Below are 22,044 nucleotides of genomic sequence, written 5' to 3' on the forward strand. Positions count from 1 at the left end.
GGAGGGAAGAAAAAACACAGATTGAACTTCTACAGAGCAGAGCGGCCACTGTACCTGGTTGACCTGTAGTTTTGGTCCGAGGTTGGTGTAGATCTCTTTCAGCAGGTCTATAGCTCGGCTGGCGATATCGTCACTACCTTGTATAACAACCTGGAAAAGAGGAGAAAGCTTTACTTTAGTGCTTTTGACCTCCACGGACATGAGCATGACAGTCACACTCTCAGCTTGTGGTGTAACACAAAAGGCAGCCTCATTACGGCCACTGACACGAGGACTGAGGACTTGTGCTTTTTCTCTTGCAATTTACTGGAAACCAGAAAGCCATGAACCTAACCCGTAATTGTTCGGAGAAATGTAACGCTGCAGCTGTGACATTTTTCCACATCAGCTCTGCATCGGCCTGTGTATGCGCAGAGCTCTGTGTGTGTGACAGTGTTAAATTTGGCAGCTATTTTAGATTTAGTCTCAGTCTTCAGACGAAAATGCTTATTAGTTTTAGTCACATTTTAGTCCTTTTTACCCTTTATAGTTTTAGTCTAGTTTTAGTCGACGAAACTCAAAACATTTTTGTCCAGTTTTAGTCAATAAAAAGTCACATTTTAGTCATTCCTCCTTAATGGTAGTCAAAACATTATCCCTCTTGAGAAAATATGACCTCCCTCCAGTGTCCCTCTTGTTTGCTTCAGGTAAAATTAACACTTTGAATTTCAGCAGCTCATCCACACAGTAAAGAGCGATTAGGACACAGCATGTAAAAGATTACTTTTCATCACCGCTTCTCATTTAAACAGTGTGACTGAAGCAGACAGCCGATAATCGCTCTTTTTTGTGTGCAGAGGAAGCGTCAAATGGCGCGTAAAATGCCCCTTTTTCTGTGAGCACACACAGAGCCTGAAGCAGAAAGCCCGGGTTAACAGAGAAAGTTCACGACCACCCTCGTGATACCTGTTATCTCCAACCAGGTTACCCAGTTACAGGAATGCCTTGCTTGTATTTTTCACAGATTAGACGCACAGTGGGGGAACATATGTCCGACAGCCACCACTAACATTTTAGTCCGGTCTCGTCTCGTTAACCAAAACAAAACTTTCGTGTCGTCAGAGTTTTTATTATCAATGGTGTCGTCTTCATCATAGAGAAAAGATGGTTGATGAACATTTTTCGTCATTATTTTCGTTAATGAAATTAGCACTGGTGTGTAAAAATTACCAACAAGAGTAAAAAGATTACTTTCCTCACGGGGCGGAATAAATAAATTTTCTTCTTCTTCTATTGCTTTCATTTGCAAAACTTTAGGACTCGCACTTTGAAGAGTAATCACAGAGCAGAGAGACTGTCAGTGCAATTTGAACGATTACATGAATTCCTTTTGGCAGACGCTTTCATGCATTGCAACATACAAATAAATCAGAATAAGTGCCTCAGAGCTTGTTTTAATGTACGCTCTGGTACGGTTTTGGCTATACGCATCACATTAAAGAGGTTACAGTTCAATATATTGCGATGTGTAAGGATACCATACCACCAGAAAATCTATCACCATTCTTTTAATCTAATTTTAGGAAAGCTGTATAAAGGACAAAACAGCATTTGAATCAGAATTAGAACAGAAGGAGCTGAGGGAACATACAGCTTCTCACCGCTTCCCTCCCCACACCTGCTCTGCTCAGTGCAATGTTCCACCTGACAAAAGTGCCACAAGGCTTTCAGATGCATGAAGTAACATGCAAGTAGGAGAGAAAACTAGAGAAAGCGAGCGCGCATTATGTGAGTAATTGCTCCCGAAAGATGTAGGTCTTCAGGAAATTTCTAAGGGCAGGAGAGATCCTGCTGAATTAATCAAGTTTTTCACATAGCAAACGGTCATGCAGTCAGAACAGCAGCCTACGTGTTTCCAATCAAAGTGTTTTGCTCTCTCTGCCTCTCTGCAATACGCAAACATAATATTTATCTAACCAGAGGCTTTTAAATTCAGACAACTCTGATAGTTCAAGAGATTTAAGTGGTGCTCAAGGTGGCTGACCGGAGATCTCTTTTCAAGGTCCTCAATTTCTTAAAGCTACACTTTTAACTACCAAATATACAAAAACATGTCTTTATGTGTGCCTGTTGCAAAGTGTCCTTACCCTCCAGAGGTAGTCCAAGCCTATTAGTTCCAGGTCATCCATCATGTAGGCCCTGCGCTTTGCTACCAGCTTGCCCTCCCTGCAGTTGACAGCCTTGAAGAACCTCTCAAAGCACTTCATGCCATTCTCCGTCAGCAGAGACGGGTCCAACTGCAGAACGTTGTTCTCAAAGAAGTCCTTATTGATGTCTGGATCCAGGTCTGGCTCGTCACCCATCAGCTTCGAGTACCTATTGGGTGGCAGGGAAGTAAAACGGCATTCAGAACGAACGTTTGATGATTCATAAATGTAAGGGAATTTATTTAAGGCAGAAAGAGATCAAAGCAAGCATTACCATTTGAAGCATGCCTCTCGGTCACAGAGAAACACGGCATTCTCAGCCAGACACTTCCAGATCTGCTTGGCCTGAGGGGCACACAACCACAGCTGGCCATCTTTGAGCAGGAACCTGGCAAAAAGAAACATGAAAGAAAATCAATAGTGAACACTGGTGGTCCGAAGGTTAGAGAAACTAGCTTGTGAAGGTCGCGTTGTAGGTCCCAGACTTGCATTGTAACTGCTGGTGCCAGTGAAGTCACTGGGAGCCACTTCCTCCTCCCTAATTACACACTCTTGTCCCTGAACCAGGCACTTCAACTAAGCAGCTAGAGCATTAGGCTGTGTGTGAGTAAGAGTAGTAGGTTTACATTGAACAGCATTTTATAGATTTTCTCTTACATTACATGTCTATGTGTCTTGCCTGCTCAGACAGTGACAGACTCTCATTCAGCGAGCTAACTTAGAAGTAGAATATTTGGGCGCCGGTTTAGCTCAGCGGTTAAATCAACACCTAGTGTATTGTAATCCCCCTTTCTCCTTTCCCCTGTTTCCAACACTATCCACTGTCCTCCTATCCTAATAAAGGCATAGAAGCCAAAAAAATAAGTAGAATATTTAACCCAGTTGCAGTTTCAGCTTTTAGGGAACTACAATTTGAGTGTTCGATGTTTAAGGTTATGCTGTACCTCAGGAAGTTGAGTCGTTCCTGTACTTCCTGGACATGGCTGTAGCGGCTTCCTGGCCTGACCGTCTGGGGGTCAAACTCAGCTTGTTCCTCTGTAAAAGCACAGAAACTAAATGTCAGACTACTCACAGCGCACATCCCTGATCCAACTGCTCTATCTATAAAATATCAGACAAACGCCAGGAGCTATTTTTGGCTGCAACAATGTACCTTTGGAGAACTGCCTCATGGTCTCCATGTAGGCCGAGAGGTTCTCAGCCACCAGGGTGACCAGAGCGTGGTTATGCTGCAGCTGGTTGATCAGGTCGTGACGATAAAACACATGAGGGCTTCTCTGAGTTTGACTGAGGAGAGAACAGCGGGAGGAGAGGAGGTTGCAAAGGAGAAAAAAAGGATCCGAGGAAGAGAGAGAGAGAATTAATCTGGTATTACACTCAGAGAGGAAATTTCAGATTAAGAAAACATCGCTTGACTGATTTCTCATTTGTTTCTATCAGGGACATTAAGAAAGCAGCTATTGGTGTATTGGTGTGTGTGTGTGTGTTTGTCATAGAATAACCAGCAGAAGAAGTCATATCAATAAAAGCCATTTCCTGCCTTGTTTTCCACTTATTTTTACTTATTTTTTGGCTTTAAAACTAGACTCAAGAACAAAATGAGCCTGCTGTTCATTATTCAGTTTATCCAGCCACCAAACTGCAAAGAGCCACAAGTTAATCTGCAGATTAATTTACCAATACCCAGTTATTATAAGAAATAATTCACACAGATTTATTAAGATGCTGCAGTTAAATTATGACTCCAGTTTACACAATAGCAGTGGCTACATTCCTTTCAATAGAAAAACTAGCATCTGCAAAACATTCTAGTGTTACTACATTTCTCGTGTTAAATATTGAGATGCAAATGCAGTAGGAACAACATCAGCATTAATTTGAATAAGTGGATCCAAGGCATGAAATGCCTCTGATATTTTGCATTGAGTGATTTGTGCTGAAAGGAGCTGGCATCAGGAAGAATGGGCTGCATCTCAAAGGACCTTTGGTTTCGTTTTGCAGTTGCCTATATATATAAAAGGACTACTCTGTGTGTGTGCACTGTGGCTTGTGTGATCAGTACTGAGAAAAGTGTTTCAGTGCATGCTAAAAAAATGTGCAGGATGGGTCATGGACATTTGCTTGTGTATCGAGAATATGATTTTAATTTAAAGTATCATTTCTAAAACCTAACAAAATGACATTTTTGTCATTGCTGAGCCTGTCAAATGTGTAATAATCAGCAAACGACATGTGAAAAATAACTGTTAACATCTATTTTGATTTCATAGGAACTTTAAACTCAAGCTTTCTAACACAGTTTCTCTTGCCTGGCTGAACTACATGTGTGCAGGACTTTGGACTTAGGAGATAAGATAAGGAACTAGTCATTTGAGATGAAACCCAAGAAAGAATTGCTTAAGCGGATTCATGGCAGAGATTTACATCTTTTATACATCATAAACATGTCAAAGAGAAAGTTAGACTTGACGTAACACAGAAATAGGTAGAACCCTGGAATTAGCTCTCAACTTACCCCGCTAAGTTCGTTTGTATGTTAATTGGCATTTTCTTTCTGAAAAACAACAGGCATGTATACTACTTTTTTCTACATGGACTAGAGAATTCAAATGAAAATAGTGCTTTACCATTAATGCTGAACAAAATGACTTCAAATCAATCTTACAATACTTCCACAAATTTACCATAATAACGCTACATTAATGCTTGACTGACATCTCCCTTTCCAACTTAAAGTTCTCACTGACTCACTGACAGAACACGTTTTGAATTACGCTAAACCTATGCTTTGAAATCAGCTACAACAAATAGGATTTTTATTGCAGACATTTCGACATGTTGGAGCAGGAAAAAGCACAGCACGTTAATGACGGCTGAATCCGTTTCCAATGGTTTTTCCTGCTACAGCACTTTAAAATGTCTGATGTAAAAAAAGCCTTATAAAAATAAACTATATGTACTCAACATTTACTTAATAAGCTAGCTACTAGACTGCATCGATAACTAGCTAGCTGTAGACAGAGGTGGGCATTTCTGATTGGATGGATGTGGTTGCGTTAAAGCTTGGAGTTGTTAAGGACTGTGCTTTGCTTTACCTGCGAGTGATCATGCATCAAGTGCAAAAGAAATATCAATAGTTCAGAATACATTACTATACTTATTAAACACCCTATACATGCTAACTTTAGAAACACCTCTGTATATGTTGCTAACTACATTTTCACCATGACCTTACCTGAGGTTTTGAGGGGCTTCTCCAAAGAGGCTACAGATTTCTCTGATTTGCTTCAGGGCAGGGATCACCCATTTGTCATTGGTTCGTAGCTCCTCTATGAAGCGATCTATCCACTGAATCTTCTGTGTGTCTCTGTCCTGTGAGTGGAAATGTAACAGCATTTTGCGTTAAATGTTGTAATCTACTAACCATTAAACATATTCACCAAGAACACCCCAACATGTACCTGGGAGCAACTGTAATCCAATATCTTGATGTGAGCACTGAGAGCCTGGTCCATGATGTCCACAGGCACATCATCGCTGTGTGCCAGGTTCCACAGCAGGTTCAGGACCTTGTGGGCCATCACTCCGTCCTTATCATCCTCGGCCAAGCGCCGGATGAGTTCCAGCAGTTTCTCACGCTGCTTCTTGCTGGCATTTGTCCAGCTCGCCTGCACAGGATGAACAGCCAAGTCCAGAGGTTAACGTAGCAGATACTACAGTAAGTTAAAGTGATGTATATTCAAGTGTTTAATACTACTCTTACTCACCTTGAAACAGTCAAAAAGGTGATCAAGCTGCTCGGGGGAGAAATCCCACGCCAGCTTGGCCAGGAGGTCATGGACGTTCTTCACAATGGCCTCATGCTTACCAGCCTGCAGATACACAGAGTAAACAGCCAAAGTGTTTTGTTAGCAAAATACTTCTAATGACCACCAGCCCTGCAGTGTCTGGGATCAGCTGCAGTTGCAAGGCAGACAACTTGCAAACAACAAGATAGACTTTTTAGGTTAATGCAGAACTACTTATTCAACTAATACAGAAAGTCTCCATAAGAATCCTTAAGCAAATACAGTATACAGTGCACAATTCATCATTATAATCTAAATAAAAACACTGTTAACTGCTGTGTACCTGTGCAGCCCAGATGTTGTCCAAATCCTGCATTGTAAGAGCTTTCTCTTTGATAACGAAGCGAAGGATCTTCTCCAGTTTCTCCACGTACTGCGGCTGATGCAAACTGTCCCTGAGCACAATGGACAGGATGTGGTTCTGCTGGATCCACTCCTGAGGTCAGATAAGGAGACGCAGAAAGGCGAGGCGGATTTCAGTTACAGAGAAATCTTTGATGAAAATGCAAAAGTGAGGAGCTTAGCTTACCGCCATGCGCTCTGCGGTCAGCCACTCCTCCTCTTCAGGGTTATGCCGATGAGTGTAGTAGGACACACTGGAGATCACCTTGTTAACTTCATTTAGTGCATTCATTTTGCCATTAAAAGAAGAAATTTGCAATAACCTGGTGAAAAAATAGAGTTAATTACATTATAATCCCATCATATATTAAATGCATGATGATAATTGCATTCAAATAACAACATGCTCTTTCTATTCTCACCTAAGAATCATTTTTAATCTAAAAATCTCTAAATTCTTCACGGTCTCCTCTTGCCCTGGTACACGAGAAGCCAGATTCTTCAGAGACTTGATTATCATGGACAGTGCGTCGTTTTTGGCTTCATTCTTGGCCTCTTTCTTCAGCTCCTCATCTGTTAGATTCTCTAGAAACTGGGGAACCATCTCGATGACTGGAAGGAAGTACTTCTTTACCGTGTGCAATGTGAGGAACTCGTAACACTGGCCAAAAGGCCTGTAACGCAGGAAAGACAAAATCAGATCACACTTACTTGGAAGCACAACAACAAGAGCCCACTGACATGTTGAAGAACATTGTGCACTTCTCTTAAACAAAAGTCTCACTTGATAAGTGCAGCGATGATCTGGACGTTCAGTGCTTGGCCGCTCATGAAGCGATCGTGCAACATTTGAAACCCGTTTAACGTGCCAAATTTGTTTATTAAGTCCACCAACCAGCCCTGTGGAGACAAAAACAAGAGACACATGTTAACTGAGGCAGTTCACAGATGCACAGACAAGTTCACAATTACAAGCTTTAAAAACATTTATTCCGCATAACTAGTGCTGATCTCATTTTAGAGAGAGTCAAAGAACTGAGGAAGACACACAGTATAAGAGATGGACTTCCCTCTCATTCTGTGATATTTAGCTTCTTTTTTTAAGCCAAATTACAGCTTAAGGGGACATAGAGTTTTTGAATCACGTTGGTAAAGTTTGTTTCATTTTAAAAACTGTATACATTATTTTTCAGAGCCTCTCCTTCCTCCTGAAACTAACAAGCCGTTTTGCCATTCGAAGGTTGGACCTTAGCCACGATTGGCTGACAGTATTTGGAGTGGCTGCGTAGCCCCTCCCCCACATGTGTGATCCCACGTGGGGGGAGCGGCCGCACTACAGTTACTCCAAATCCAAATGTATTTATAAAGCACATTTAAAAACAACAAACGTTGACCAAAGTGCTATACAATCAAACATAAAGGCCATTAAAACAACACAATAAAACACTAAGACAAATAAAAGACAGCAGGACAATAAAATAGTACAAAGTGTTAAGACCATTAGAAAAGGAAAGGAAAATAAAAAAAAGGTAACTCTCATGCAGAGCCAAAGTTGTAGAAAACATGGCTGCTCTAGGAACGGTTAGTCGCCTTATATGTACAAGTCAGAATCGGACCCTGAGTGGGAGGGCGGTACACCGGAGCAAGTGCAGCTACCCAGGAGTTCCCAGCCAGGCTAAGTTGGCAGCCTGAGGTGAATGACTGGTCGATTTAAGCAAAAGCAAGGTTCTACATAGAAACCTGCAGCTGTTCTGAACAGCCCATTTCAGAGGCGACCTAAAATGTAATTCTGGAAAAACTTTTTCACTGTGAACGATAAACACCCAAAAATGTGAAACCCATGCAAAATATGAGAATATCCATTCAAGATTTAAAAAAAGTTTGGATTCTCGTTTAGTATTTAGGAATGACTGATAAGATTTCAACCTTAATAAAACAAAGCAGTAGCAATATCTGACTTCATAATTGCACAGTGGAACCCTAAGTAGTCCTGGGCCCCCTGCCAGCAGAGGCAGACAGGCTAGCAGTGCTGCAGTGCTGTTCATACTGACCCTGTGCCCACGCTGTATTCATCACTCTTTCACTGTAAAATTCATATTCTCTAGTGTATCCTCCTTCTCTTTTATACAATCTGGTTCCTGACACAAGCACTAAGTGTCTTATGGACTGTGAGTCCCATATTTTTCATTATCAGGCTTCTCCAGAGAGGGATTCTCTTTGTTTCATTACGGCCCTCAGGGTGAGACTAAAATGCCACTCCATGGATTCTGTCCAGACTGAAGAGAGACAGACTAGCTCTCGTCTGGACCAAGAAACTGCCTGTTTCTAAAAAGATTATTCCTAATTTTCTTCACGCCTAAACATTTATCATATGACATAAATACATTTGGTAAGTAATATACAATTGCAGTGGTGATTCACCTTAGGAGAGCGTGGGTCTGGTGGTCGGGCGAAGAGCTCATCGTCGGCCAGCTGTGCTCCGGCGGGGACAGTCTCGGAGGGCCGTGTGCCGTTGTAGATGTGGAACTTGCAGTGAGGGTTGGTGGCCATTGCCAGCAGCTCCAGTAGAGGGAACCAGTCCTGAGAGAGCTTGGCCACACACAGTTCAACCAACCGGTGTGTGTTATTGATGATGCACCTCTGTGAACACAACAAAACAAAACAGCGGCATATTAAGCATCGGACTGTGAGAGGCAGAGAAAGAAATCATGAGTGAGTGAGAAGGAGAATAAAGGCCTTGACTGGAAAATGTCCGTCCTCAGGAATGTTGTTTTCCACTCCTGGTTTCCTGACGATAAGTTTGCCTTTTAACTTGAAAATCTAGTCTTAAAAACCAATATTTTTAGATTAATACACTGTGTCTGGAAATATGAGAAATAATATACAAGTCATGCTTTCAACTGTTACCCTGCAGTCAACTCCTGAAGGTGGCTGCACACTGTCCAGACAAACGCCGACCAACTCCAACCAACAGCTGGGTCACTGTGTGCTGACACTTTATGCTTGTCTGAGTTTGTCAGATGTTGTTTGAGTTTGTCATGTCCAGTCAGGTTTGGTGGAGTCGTGGAAAGTCGGACCAATGTGCGCCTTTTCCCAACAAACCGCAACATTCTGAGAGTGCGTTCCCTTGACAACAAGCCTATACTCGCGTGCGGAACATCAGTACGCACGACTTTCTTTTTCTAATGTCGATAAACTGTCTGCACTCACTTTAGTTTAGGTTTAATATTTAACTTTAAAATGGCTGGTTTCCGGACCCAGGAATGGGAAAAATGCCTGATCGAGCTATGGGAAGAGAAACCCCAACTTTATGACCCAGGCATTTTCCGACCGCGATAGCAAGATAAACGCAGTGAAATACATCGCGGAGAAGCTGGAGTCTTCAGAACTAGGCTCTTCACATAAATTCGAATACACTCCGTTGCATTATCCAAGGTTTCCTCCACAGTCTCCTCCTGGCTCATCTTGATTGCTGTCTCTCCTGTACACGCCTAACAGCTTTAAAGGCCAGGGGCGGGGTTTCACAAAGATGTTTTAGACTGGTCTATAGTGTTAGGTCAGTCTTAATTTTGCTCAAAGATTAGTCTAATGCAAGTTAGACTGTTTCACAAAGATAAAGACTGACTAATTTAAGCCAAAAACATAAAAAGGAAAAGACCCACGTTACCATGGTAATAATCAGTGACAGCTGCTGACCAGCAGCACCAAATCTTGAATGTTTTCGACGGTCCTTTCAACGGTCGGATTAACACTGTTTACTGTTGCTATAATTTCTTTTACATATCAGGTTTTTGGTGTTGTTGTTACACTCTTTGCTGAATGTTCAAAGTAAAATGCCCTTATGTTTTGAAAAAAAGTCTTAATTTACCCAGAATTCAATGCACCATAGTCCTGCTTAAGATAGTCAAGAACTAAACTGCTTTGCGAAACGGATGAATTTACACATCTATCTGAAGTCTGACTATTTGCCAGTCAAAGTCTATCTTTGTGAAACCTGCCCCAGGTAGACCATGACTACATTGGCCGTAGTTAACAAGCCCTCCACTTCAACCATGTAAAATAAAGCAAAAACATAAATGAGAAAAAGTAGGCAACAAAAGTCTGTCCTGTCAGCTGATGTCTGGGCAGTGTGGAGCTGGCAGCTGGTTTTCTAAAGACTGCAACCAGCAACTCCCAACTTTAGAATGTTGAGGTGAGTTGGGCATTGTCTGTTTTACTTATAAGACTTTTACTCATTAGACATGTTTAAGGCCAACATCATCAACAAGTTTTATATGTAAACATTTACATTCCCAAATAAACAAATTAAAATAATCTGATTATCAGTCACACTTTTGAAGTCATGCAATTTCCCTTCTGCATGTCTCCTGACTGGCTCACAGATGTAAAGGAGCCGACTCCTCAGAGCTTCCAAACACTCTCTCACAAATGTCAGTCATGGTGTTTACAAGAATCTGTTCTTCCTAAACATTAGTGGTTCATTAGTAAGAAAAACACTTGGGGTTATGAAAGGTGAGATCATATGTAATATGATGTAATCAGGTTCAACTTTCAGAAATGCAAAGCTAGTCGGTATTATTAGGGTTGACAGAAGGAACAAAGACGTTTTGCTACTTTACATCCTTGTTTGTCTCACTGGTTTCCCAAACATTAGCAGCCAGCCTCGGCTACTGCAAACAAAAAGATCATTGATCACTGCTGGCGTTGCCTCTTTCCCTCAGCCCAAAGAGAAAACTCAACTTACAGACAGGACCCAGCTCTGAACAAAGCAAACATCCTATGAGATAAACAGAGCTACGTTGACTGTGCTGAGTCATGCTACCTTACAATAATATTGATTTCTGTCAACCCTTCATAAAACCTTTGCTTCCTTCCATTTAACCCAGTTAAGTTGCTGCTTTCTGTGGGAACTGAAAGGAGGGTCAAATTCCAAAGATGGTTATGCTAATCAGGAAGTCTTAACTTCTAAAATTGAGCAATGAATACAGCAACCATATTTCATATCAAGTACAGCTTGAAATGTATTAGGGGTTGATTGTTTTACTTTACTAGATTGTTGACACTGTATTTTGATACTTAAATAAATTAGTTTATTCAAGTCCAGCAATCAAAGAAACAATGAAGACTCACATGAATCTCAAACTTCCAGCCGCTCACTGCTTCGTCCGTCAGGATCTTTGTGAAGGAGATGGTCAGACCGTCTCGGAAAAACCTCTGACACGCCTCACACTTCACATCCAGTCCTGCAAGGAGAGACATCGCCGATGTAATATCTTCTGATTCGTATAAAATGTGCCACAAAGTCGAATGAAAGACAGTAATGAACGAGTGTGAAGGAGGTAGAGAGCCTAATGCAGCTTATCTACAGATTATTTTTCGTACTCTTACCTTTTTTACTCAGGTCAATAGCAGCTTCCAAAAGGACTTCTAACTCTCCTTTTGGCAAAACTGGGACAACCCAACGAGGCCTGGGAGAAAAAAAGAAAAACATCAATAAACAGAAAAAGTGCAGACTTGACAAAATACCTGGTTTAATATCACCGTAATGGCTTTTACAGACACACACTTTCTGGTTTTCCTATCTTTGTGGGGACTTTTACCAACACACTTCCTGGTTTTATATCTTTGTGGAAACTTAATGACACACACATACATGTTTTTCTACTGTTGTGGGGACTTTATCCAACAAACAGCTGATACACAAGTTCTGGTTAAATCCTTGCAGAGACTTTTACTTTCTATAACTGTGGGACTTTCACTGACACACTTTTTGGGTGTTATATATTTATTTTGGTGAATTCTTTTAAGACACTGTCTCTAGTTGTCCTATATTTGTGGTGACCTTTGCTCACACAAACTTTCTTTGTATTATTGTGGAGTCTCTTAGTGACACACGAGGACATTTTTCTACAATTGATGGAATTCAACTGACCCACACTTTCTAGTTTCTCCTATTTTTGGTACAACTTCTAATACACACTTTCTTACTTCCCTATCGCCGTTGGGACAGACAAAAAAAAGGTTTTCCTATCATTGAGGGGACTTTGACTGACACAGATCAAAATCTTTCGGGGAATCTACACAGGCAATGTATTTGAAGCGCATTTTTGACATGCATGTGCCGGGATAGAAACGCTACAATGTTATTCAATCCAGCAATCTCCACCAGCTGCGTATGCTGCGCGGGAGGCAAGTCATTTTCTGCTGCTCTGTCCGTTTTACGCGTCAAGTCTATTTTTCGGCTAACTTCGCTTTCAGTTTCCTATTGAAGTTATTGATAGGCTCGATGAGTCTGATCTGGGTATTACAATCCTATTAATTCATTCTCATTTGACTTCAACATCCCACATAAATACAGAGTTTATGCACAATTAAGAAAAAAGTCTACAAGTCAGTTGCAAAGTTGTCTTCTTCTACTGTTTCCGGCAGACTGGACACTTCTATGGCCAGGAATTGCAACTACCACTGGCTAACTTTGAGACTCATCTTTGCTGTAGTCGCAGCCGGTGTAGAATGCAAAATAGATGCTGCCGTGACGCTTATGTGTCGCGCACATTCGTCTGATGTTACAGTGTCGGTGTAGATTCCCTGTTAGATGTAGGCTTTGTCCTGATTTATTTTCTGTCTAATTACTGGACACTTTAGTGCCTTTAAACATGTTCAGTGTTTTGCAAAGTTCAGTTTTTTTTTTTCCATATTTACCAAAAACGTTACATGGCGCTTTATGTTTGATGTTTTAAAGGCACAATCGGTGCCTTAGAAGTGATTAAGTTGTTTAGATTGTGCTCACATTTGGTTAGACTTCGCTTGACATGTATGGAACTGCATCTGTTCTTTCACTCTCATTATGGGGGCCCCTTAAGTGCATGCAAAAAATAAACTACTGAAAACTGAAAACAACCACGTCTGCTGAACTAGTGGTGACAGAGGATGCAGCTTCTGTGACACTCGAGTAAATACCTGTTGATCATGTCATCCAGCTTGGCTAGGTCAGTGTGAGGGAAGGCGGGCTCCTCCTCTTCCAGCTGAGGGGGCCCATCCCCCTGGCCCTGCTCATCTGGTGGGCTCACTGGAGAGTTCTCATTAGATGAGTTAGGAGATGATGTCTGGAAAAACATTTGCAGGCAATCAAAAATCACTGAATGCCTGACTGATTTTTGGGAATGCATTGAACAACCAAAATCTGACAGCAATCATTTGACGGAGCAGGGGTGGAACTCCAAGAGGTGATGTCATACAGGTGACTTTAGATTCAATCTTTCAGAATTCGTAGGCAGATTTCAAAATAAAGCTTTTAGCGTTCTTTATGCATTATAGAGACAAATAATAAAATGACCACATGCACACTGTTATTTAATGAAAATTAATACTTTTTCTGATACTGATTGCTTTGAATAATAATACAACTTTAGTAATCATTTATAAATAAAAAGACTCATGACTTAAGGCCTCATGTAGCTGTTTTCCTACCACTTGTTGTGGTTAAAAATGTAAAGTGGAAGGAGCCGTTTTATCGAAACTGTATTATGTCATCATTTGTTTTTATATTTGTGATCCCTTTTAATTTTATTTTTTTCATAGCATGAAATGTTTTGTAGAGAAAGTTAACACTGTATTATTACTTGCAACAAAAGTTGTTTATATATCGAGGTAGCATTTCAAGTGTAGTAAACTACCTGGTCGCCTCAGGCAAATTGATTTGATGTTGTGTCTTTCTAAATATGACTTAACTATAAATAAAAGAGAGAACAAGAAAGGGATTTAGACAGCTTAGCTTCATTTCCAGTGTGAATTTAGAATAAGTTCGAACACAGCTTTTTAACCAACAGCATCATTTTTTTGGGTGTGATAAAATGCGGAGAGGCATGGCAGCTTTGGCTGTTAGCTCAATGACACTCATTGTCACATCATTAAATGAGACGGCAGGGTGCTGTTTATTTAATTTGTGTGCTTGTCTGGTCACTCGCTCACAACGCAGCGAAATTGCAGTGTTTGAATGGAGCACAATGGGGCATTTTTGATCAGTGTTGTACCCAAAGCAAAGAATACAAAAGGATCAGAGATAGGCCTTGTTTTATGGAGGTGATACAAATCAATAAAACAAAGCCTTACTGGCCCACTCTTTATGCACCAGTCTGCCTCCCTTCAAGCCAACAAGAATGATTATTATAATAATGACTGTGTTGTTATTGCATGTATTGATCCAAATCTGTAGTAAAGCCAGAATTTAGGACTGCAAAACGTCTATACATTTTCAGTGAATGGGCTGCGAATTCAGTGATTTTTGGTTGAAATATATCAGGAAGCGATGCAAAGATTTATCAATTAGTTGAGAACTATTAAGTTAATTAACTTTTTTAGTGATTAAGTGATTGAAAAACCTCTGACCCTCTGATTCTAGCATTTTTAATGTGGATATTTTCTGGTTTGTTTACTCTTCTCTAAAAACTGTTCTGTTTGAGGACATCATCTCTGTCTTTTGGAAACTCCAGTCAACAATTCTATCTATTCTAAAGACATTGTTAGACTGAAAACTATTCAATTTAACTACAAAATAATTGTCGGATAAATAGACAATGGCAACTTTATGAATTGCATTGCAAGAGTGCAACTTTATTTCATTTAAACACACCTGTTTCTATGGTGACCTATACCAACGGAAAGGCAAGGACACTTATTGTATGGGGTAGGATTTCTATTGTTGTGGTCACTAAGTGCAAATGCATTTTGTTATAAAGAAGCAGGTGTCTCTCGTGAAAGGCCTTTAAACAAAGCCATTCAAGTCATTATACTCATAGTATTTGGCACACAGAGCGATGCGCTTTTCATCCTTATCTACCTAGAGGAAACAAAAAGTAAGAGCTGACATGGTTGTGTTAGAAGTGTAACTGTGTTAGTATGTGGGTGTATCGTTGTTAAGCTGCTGTGGAAATGAAATTTTGGATGGAAGAGAAACAATGTGCATTTAAGCACCAATGTGACCATTCCCTTCCTCATGCGTTTCCTCATTGAATGATTGTGTATGAACGTCACTGGTGGTGTGAGCATCTGTGTATGAGAGTAAAACAGGGATACACATAGTCGGGAGGGATGCACAACTGAGAAATATGAAATGTGGGGGTGTGTGGTGAAGGCTCCTTCTGCTTGGCTGACCTACATAGGCAGCTTGCCTCTCACGTCTCACCACGGCTCATCTCTAACCAACACAGGCCTTCACTTGCACACGCACAAAGATTGAAGCACACACACATCCTTTATCCATCACTCAGGAGGCTCTGTTCATTGATGCTTCGCCTTCACTCTCCTGCTCCCTCTTTTCCGCTCCCTCCTCCCCTCCCTTTTCGCCCCTCTTGGCACTAGTGTGTGGTTAGGTACAAGCAATATCTGTTTAAAAAATAAACTGCAATGTCTGATAACACACCTTCTCCTTCCGCCTCCAAAATTTAAATACATGTGTCTACCAAATCATTTTAAACTGATACTAGAAAAAGGTGACTGAATAAAAGCAAAAGTAGCCAGAAAACGGTGGACAAGATAAAAAATAATCAACATAAACAACAGCATATAGTGTGTATAAGTAAAGAGAGTAAGAGAGAGGCCTAATGTTGAGTATATGCAGAAGAGAGGAAACAAACCTGGTTCTGTGGCAGTGGGGGTTGGCTCTGAGCATCAGGTGCCTGGCCCTGGCCCTGACTGTCATTGCCCCCCACCGGAGAGCCACGCGTGGTGGCCGTCATGCTCGCCACAGGGCAGATCTTGGCAATCTTGGCCTCTTAGGGAGCGCTGGCCAGGAGGGAAATCACAGCCACCTCAGCTGTAGAGCAGAGGGAAGAGAGCCCGGACACACGAGAGAGGGACACAAGCACCTGAAGATCTGGATGTGCCGCTGAGACCATTGCATAACCTGGAGCGGGACAGAGGGGGGAAAGGTCAGAATCATCAACATGTTGCTGAGGTTACTTTTAATTTTTACAACAGAAAAATATACTTCTAAAAGAAGAAATACAAATATTTCATTGGCAAACTACAATACATAAGTTTACAATTCAGTGACCAACTACATTGGTTATGGATAAAGATGTTCCAGCCAGGCCCAAGAGGGCTGACAGCAGAGCTGTTCCAATACTGATATCAATAAAGGATATGCCTCCAATACAACCAAAAATGTTGAATTAGTAATCAGCAAGTAAGCCAGTCTATGCACTGATTAGACACTATTTCATTAACACATTTGTTATACCAGAAATCAATGCTTCTTTGTTGCTCCGAAATAGTAGCAATTTCCACTATACTACCACCAAAGACAGTTCAGATCTTTGCTGCCACTATGGATGTATTATGGCGGCAACTGGCAACTATGTAGGCATTTTATGATGAGACACAACAGTGTGGTAAGGAATGTTACGTTAGTCAGAAATTTGATATACACCTGCATATTCAGCCTGTTTTAATTTACCTGCCTACATATATTACATACTAACATTTTTAAATCTCTTCCAGACACAAAGTAAGTTGGCCAACCAGAAGACAACAATGCATCAACTGACGTCACTACCAACTCATCTAGCCTTGCAATAACAACACTGCCCCGTACTTGTTGCATCTCATGTCCCATTACATTTCTCTGTCACACTCACAGCAGCTGCTAAACTGGATAAAATGCCTCAAGGCTCTTCTAAAACTTTGGCCAACCCTCGGGACACAACAACCTCTGATGAACCCCAAATGATTAGTTTTAGTTCTACTCTGAAATTTTGTTGAATCATGCTAACACGTGCCCTGGACAGTCGCTATGAATAAGCAGCCAGAGAGTACTAACTGACTGAATCCATCTCAAGGTAAACAACAGTCAGCGGCACCATTTCAAATCTGTGCAAGGACAGACATGAACATACAGCCTCAGGTGGGTATGGTAATGAATAGAAATAGAGCATCTGTGATAGATTGTGAAGTTAAAACACTGTTTTTCTATCTGAGGTATTTAAGTAATACTGACCTAGACATACTGAATTTGAACAGACTGCTTCAAGTCTGCTGAAGTCGTGCTTCATCAGGATACTTTTGTTGTTTTCGCAGATTTTGTTTAGCGCAATCTGGGTCGTATGTTTGTTAATTTATATTTATTGATCATTACAACTTTACAATGGCTACATTAATTGCTAGGATCGCAGAACATATTACTATTCAAAGGGATAAGAACCATGAGCAGTCAGATAATCAAACAGTTTCAAACCAGCCGTTTGCCCAGATTATCAAACCAACTTTATATGGAGGTAAAACCTGTAATGCGGGTAACATTCACTCCCTGCACAGGTAAACTATGTGGACATGAAACTGCGGTTAGTAGGGCAGGTCAAAGTTTAGCCAGGAAGTTGATCTATAAATTGCAAAAGAGATTACACAAAATACTTAAGTGGGTGAAATGTAATTTTTACCAATAGGACTGACAGACAAAACTAGAAAAATAAGATACAGCTTGTATGACACTAGATTTGCCCTTGAAAAGACACAGGCACAGTCTATGACAGTCTATTTAATCATAAATCCTGAAAGTAAATACATTCTCTATTTCAGTAGCTTCAAGCTATATCTGCATCTAAACGTTTTATCCCTCAGCTTTCATAATAAATAACATTAAAAAAGCAGTGATCCTACATTTTTTCTTTTTAAGCATTCAAAAAGTCTAAAACTACAAGAATCTGTTAATAAGGTGAAAGATTGGCAGGCACATGTCTTAAAAAATATTTTTGGAATGGAATATTGTACATCGATAGAACTTGAATGAAATGCACGTGCCTTTGTATCAGCAGCAGATGGCTAAACCTGAAGGCTAACTTCTGTATTATTAAATATGCAATTAGGGGTTATTTATTTGTGCTGTACAATGTCAGAGAAAAAACAATGGGGAAAAAAGTCAACCCAAAATCGTTAAATATCAAGTCAAATTCAATGACAAAGGATGGGGTTCAGTAAACGGATTATATTATGCACCACTGTCAAGGCAATCAACACCACACCTTTCAGTCTTAAAGTCATTAAAATTGACATTAGGCTTTGGTTTAAAGTCAGTACTGTTTTAAATTCCATTTACAATATATCTGTTATATCAGTTTTACAGACTGGCAATGAAGCAAGCAGAAATTCATGTGATCAAAGTCAATGAGGTGCAGGGCATCATAAAGGGAAAAGAATATGGACTTGAAAGTGTTTATAGACAAAAATAGAAAAAATTTGACATCCTCTGTGACCAGCTGAAAGCATTAGTTCAGAAGACTATCACAATATAAAGTTAAAAATCAAGATACTAGGGACACAAATACATGAGTCATTATGATCTCAATTTCTTTTACTTTCTAAAAGGCCATTTCCACTGTGTGCTCTGCTCAGAAACAACAGCAGGTTACCAGATCAACAAAATTACTTAAAATAAAGGCAGAACTAAAGTAGAGTATTTGATGCATTCTGTACAAAAACTTAGCATGCTTATAAGACAACCCAAAACACATAATATACACATAATAGGGAACAATAACTGCCTTGTTCTGCCATCTTGGAGAGAAATGACTACATGATTAAGGCTTATACTAGCAGACTGTCTTACAAGCATGTGCCTTACAAGAAGTAAACATTAGTATACAATTTGATCTCTAATGTGACATGAATTGAGTCAAAATGTTGAAACTAGTTTGGTTGCAATGTGTTTATAGTTTAAGGGTAGTGAAACTACATTATTTCCTATTTAACAGGTGGCCAGTGATATCTGCCCCAGCATCAGCGATTTGGGTTACATCTGTCAAAACAGATAGTACATTAAATGTCATTACAGCCATTAACCTACTACATGCAAAATCTGGTGATTTACTGTGGTTTGCCAAGAACTGTGTCACATCATGTATCTCAAGCTACTACATGTGAAACCACTCATTAGCTAACTACTAATGAGGGGATATGGTGGGTTACTTCAGTGACTGTCAAAAAACAGTGTTGTGTATTTCTGTCAAAAAAGTGGCACACATGCGGTAACATTCAGTATTAATACAAACGCTAAGCTCGGTACAACTGCGGCCTTTAGGACTGAACCGGCTTTAATGTTGTTTTAAAAAGCATCTTATGGACGGAGAAATCGGTCACGTATCATTATGTGTTTTACCATGCTACATCTTCAAAATGTAACCGTCCAGGTTCATATAAAATACACGAAAACATTACGTAACTATCATTACAAACTAGCGCCGTCAATAGCCGTTAACAGCTGGTGCTTTGGTTAGTTAACGCCTGCTGCTAGCTAGCTGCGGCAACTAACGTTCGGTTAGCCTGCAAGGCGATCCGCCCAGACAGCAGAACGTTGACGGCCTTGTCGTCCAAAGCCCGTTGGAGGCGCTAAGACACACAGGCCTCGTTATTCGGTCGGGCCTGACATTACACTTGTTCATCAAAGCTTTACGAGGTTAAACACACAGCGAGTGTCCTTAATAACTAATAACAATCCATCTAACATCACACTCCCTTATATTACTGTTGACCAACCTGGTACTTGTAACGCAATTTACAATGAGCCGTGCTAGCGTGCTAACGAGGAGCAATCCCGATAAACAGTTAGTGTTAGCTTAGCCGTTAGCTTACGTGCGAGTAAATAACCGACGGTACATCTAGCAAACGTTAACGATTCTAGTTTGACAAGCGACCTGCTGATATGACTCGACAACAAACTATTTTCACCATTTATTAAAGAAACATTTTGCGGTTACGATAAACATTACTCAGCAGTCCAAAATAAGTTACCCAGCTAACTATCTTAGATAACGCAAATTATGATAGTGACAGGGGAGGCGTCTATTTCCTGACATTTAGTGAGTGTTCTGACCTAAGTTATAACTAAGCTAAAACAATCTGAAAATAAGATCTTGGCATCTTAAGTAATAAAAAATATGAACAGAAATGTCGTTTTGGTAAAGCTAGTATTTATAAGATGTTAACACTGTGAATATAGGATAACCAAATTGCAGTTACTTGTAAACATGAGACGTTTAAGGGAAATGTTCCTGCTCAGTCTGTAGACAGAGCCGAGGACCATTTGCGGGTAGCTCGCGCTAGCTTGGCGTCAGTGAATCCAGTGGGGTGAGCTAATCGGACTACACGTACTGTCAAGACCATGAATTGCAGTTTAATCGCGTTGACATTGTTTAAGAATCAATAAGGGGTATCTCACATAGAAAAACCCATAAGCAACTGAATAGCACAAGTTGTCCTAATGCAGCAATGTTACCTTGCATCCACCACCAGCTGACGCTAACACTAGCAGGAGCCAGCTAACAATCAGCAGCCAGCGCTCAGAGCTAGTTAGCTAACAACTCACCAGGAATTTGATATGACTTCCCCCTCTATTCACGGGCTACGTCCAGCCTTGAACGATGGTGTCGTCGTATATTACATAAACGTGGCCTATATCGGTGACAGTTTGGCAGGACACAAACCTGTTACTAGAAAGATCTAATTCCTACGTTTTCTCCTCTGCTTCTGGGTGTTTTTCCTGCGTCACCGGCGCGGTAACAGCCCCCTAACTCTATCTAGTCCGATTTCTGGGGCTTGTCACTTCGGTCCCAGCAGTCACTCACAACTTGAATCAGTTCAACATGGCGGAAGCGCAGTCGGACACAAATGCTGCTCCAAAAAAAACAGGCTAGACGACTGTGTGAACTTCAGCAGTCCGCGTTGTCTGTGAGCTAGTTTGCACCGCAACAAAAGTCCGCTCAGCTAACACAACACCCGCTAAATGGAAAGGGCATAAAACCCCTCTCAATTCCGATAAAGGACTCCGGCTCCAGCAGGGATTCACAATCCGTAGTTTCATTAAAACCAGGCGAAAAAACTGTGCAACCTGACGCACTTGACTATATCGCCTCCTATCGCACTGGGTGGCCATAGATAAAATGGGTAATGTGTTCATAAAAATTAAAAGTAAAGAACAAAACACAATCAAATTAAAACAAATGCTGAAACATAAATATATATATAAATAAATAGATTAAAATACATAAATAAAAATAACAACTACTGACATTTTGACACTTATCAGAGGGCGTTTGATCGGAATAAAATACAGGCAAGCGACAAAATGAACCTTCCAGACTCTAGACTTTATAAGGTACTTAATAGAGTTCCAGGGACTTTATTTTTCCCCACAAAAAGGTCCCTACAAGAGGGGTTGCGTTGTCAGAAAGTACAGAGATTTAAGGGGGAAAATCAAGTGAATGGCTAATAATGGTGTATAATGGTTATTTATGTTTTATTTGGTTCATAGACAAGAGATTATCTCATAGAATAAATTTAATGCAAAGGTATTTGTTTAGTTTTATTTATTATAATAGCCTTATTTACAGGCAATTAAAAAAGCTTAGCTATAAATGCTGCAGTATGTGGCATCAGCATAGTACATACTTTACCCTATACAAATAAAAACGAAATAAATATTTTCTTGATCTATAGTTTCTTGAGATGTGCATATTTAGTATAGTATCATTCTTTGATGTTAATATTTCTATAGCCTAGTTTTGTATTTAGTGTATTTATATTTAGCTACCTTGTATTTATATTTTTTTCAGCGCTGTATCTTTTTCTTTGATAACTTGCTGCTGTAACACCACAATTTCCCAGTATTTTGTCAGTTT

The 22,044-nt window shown here is 40.3% G+C and overlaps 1 protein-coding gene across 6 annotated transcripts in view; it reads right to left on the reverse strand.

Annotated features, from left to right (window-relative positions):
• usp9 (ubiquitin specific peptidase 9) overlaps positions 1–21,009 on the reverse strand; it is a 39,578-nt gene extending 18,569 nt beyond the window's left edge. For 3 of the 6 annotated variants that reach the window (XM_069663753.1, XM_069663754.1, XM_069663751.1), the window contains exons 1-19: positions 20,733–21,009; positions 16,012–16,280; positions 13,337–13,482; positions 11,765–11,844; positions 11,507–11,619; positions 8,798–9,016; positions 7,161–7,276; positions 6,799–7,050; positions 6,564–6,699; positions 6,318–6,470; positions 5,954–6,058; positions 5,648–5,854; positions 5,422–5,558; positions 4,702–4,740; positions 3,340–3,473; positions 3,131–3,221; positions 2,461–2,574; positions 2,127–2,355; positions 55–150 (exon numbers count right to left, since the gene is read on the reverse strand). In XM_069663753.1, coding sequence (XP_069519854.1) covers positions 55–150; positions 2,127–2,355; positions 2,461–2,574; positions 3,131–3,221; positions 3,340–3,473; positions 4,702–4,740; positions 5,422–5,558; positions 5,648–5,854; positions 5,954–6,058; positions 6,318–6,470; positions 6,564–6,699; positions 6,799–7,050; positions 7,161–7,276; positions 8,798–9,016; positions 11,507–11,619; positions 11,765–11,844; positions 13,337–13,482; positions 16,012–16,113 — 2,469 coding nt within the window. In that variant the 5' untranslated portion in view covers positions 16,114–16,280; positions 20,733–21,009. Of the gene's footprint in view, positions 1–54; positions 151–2,126; positions 2,356–2,460; positions 2,575–3,130; positions 3,222–3,339; positions 3,474–4,701; positions 4,741–5,421; positions 5,559–5,647; positions 5,855–5,953; positions 6,059–6,317; positions 6,471–6,563; positions 6,700–6,798; positions 7,051–7,160; positions 7,277–8,797; positions 9,017–11,506; positions 11,620–11,764; positions 11,845–13,336; positions 13,483–16,011; positions 16,281–20,642; positions 20,682–20,732 lie in introns of those variants that run through there. The other 3 variants (XM_069663756.1, XM_069663755.1, XM_069663752.1) reach the window with 2 other exon arrangements.
• Between the last annotated feature and the right edge of the window lie 1,035 nt (positions 21,010–22,044).

Source organism: Semicossyphus pulcher, unplaced genomic scaffold, assembly GCF_022749685.1.
Source record: "Semicossyphus pulcher isolate SPU_LCO1_2020_fin unplaced genomic scaffold, fSemPul1.0.p SCAF_15, whole genome shotgun sequence".
Classification (NCBI taxonomy): Eukaryota; Metazoa; Chordata; class Actinopteri; order Labriformes; family Labridae; genus Semicossyphus; species Semicossyphus pulcher.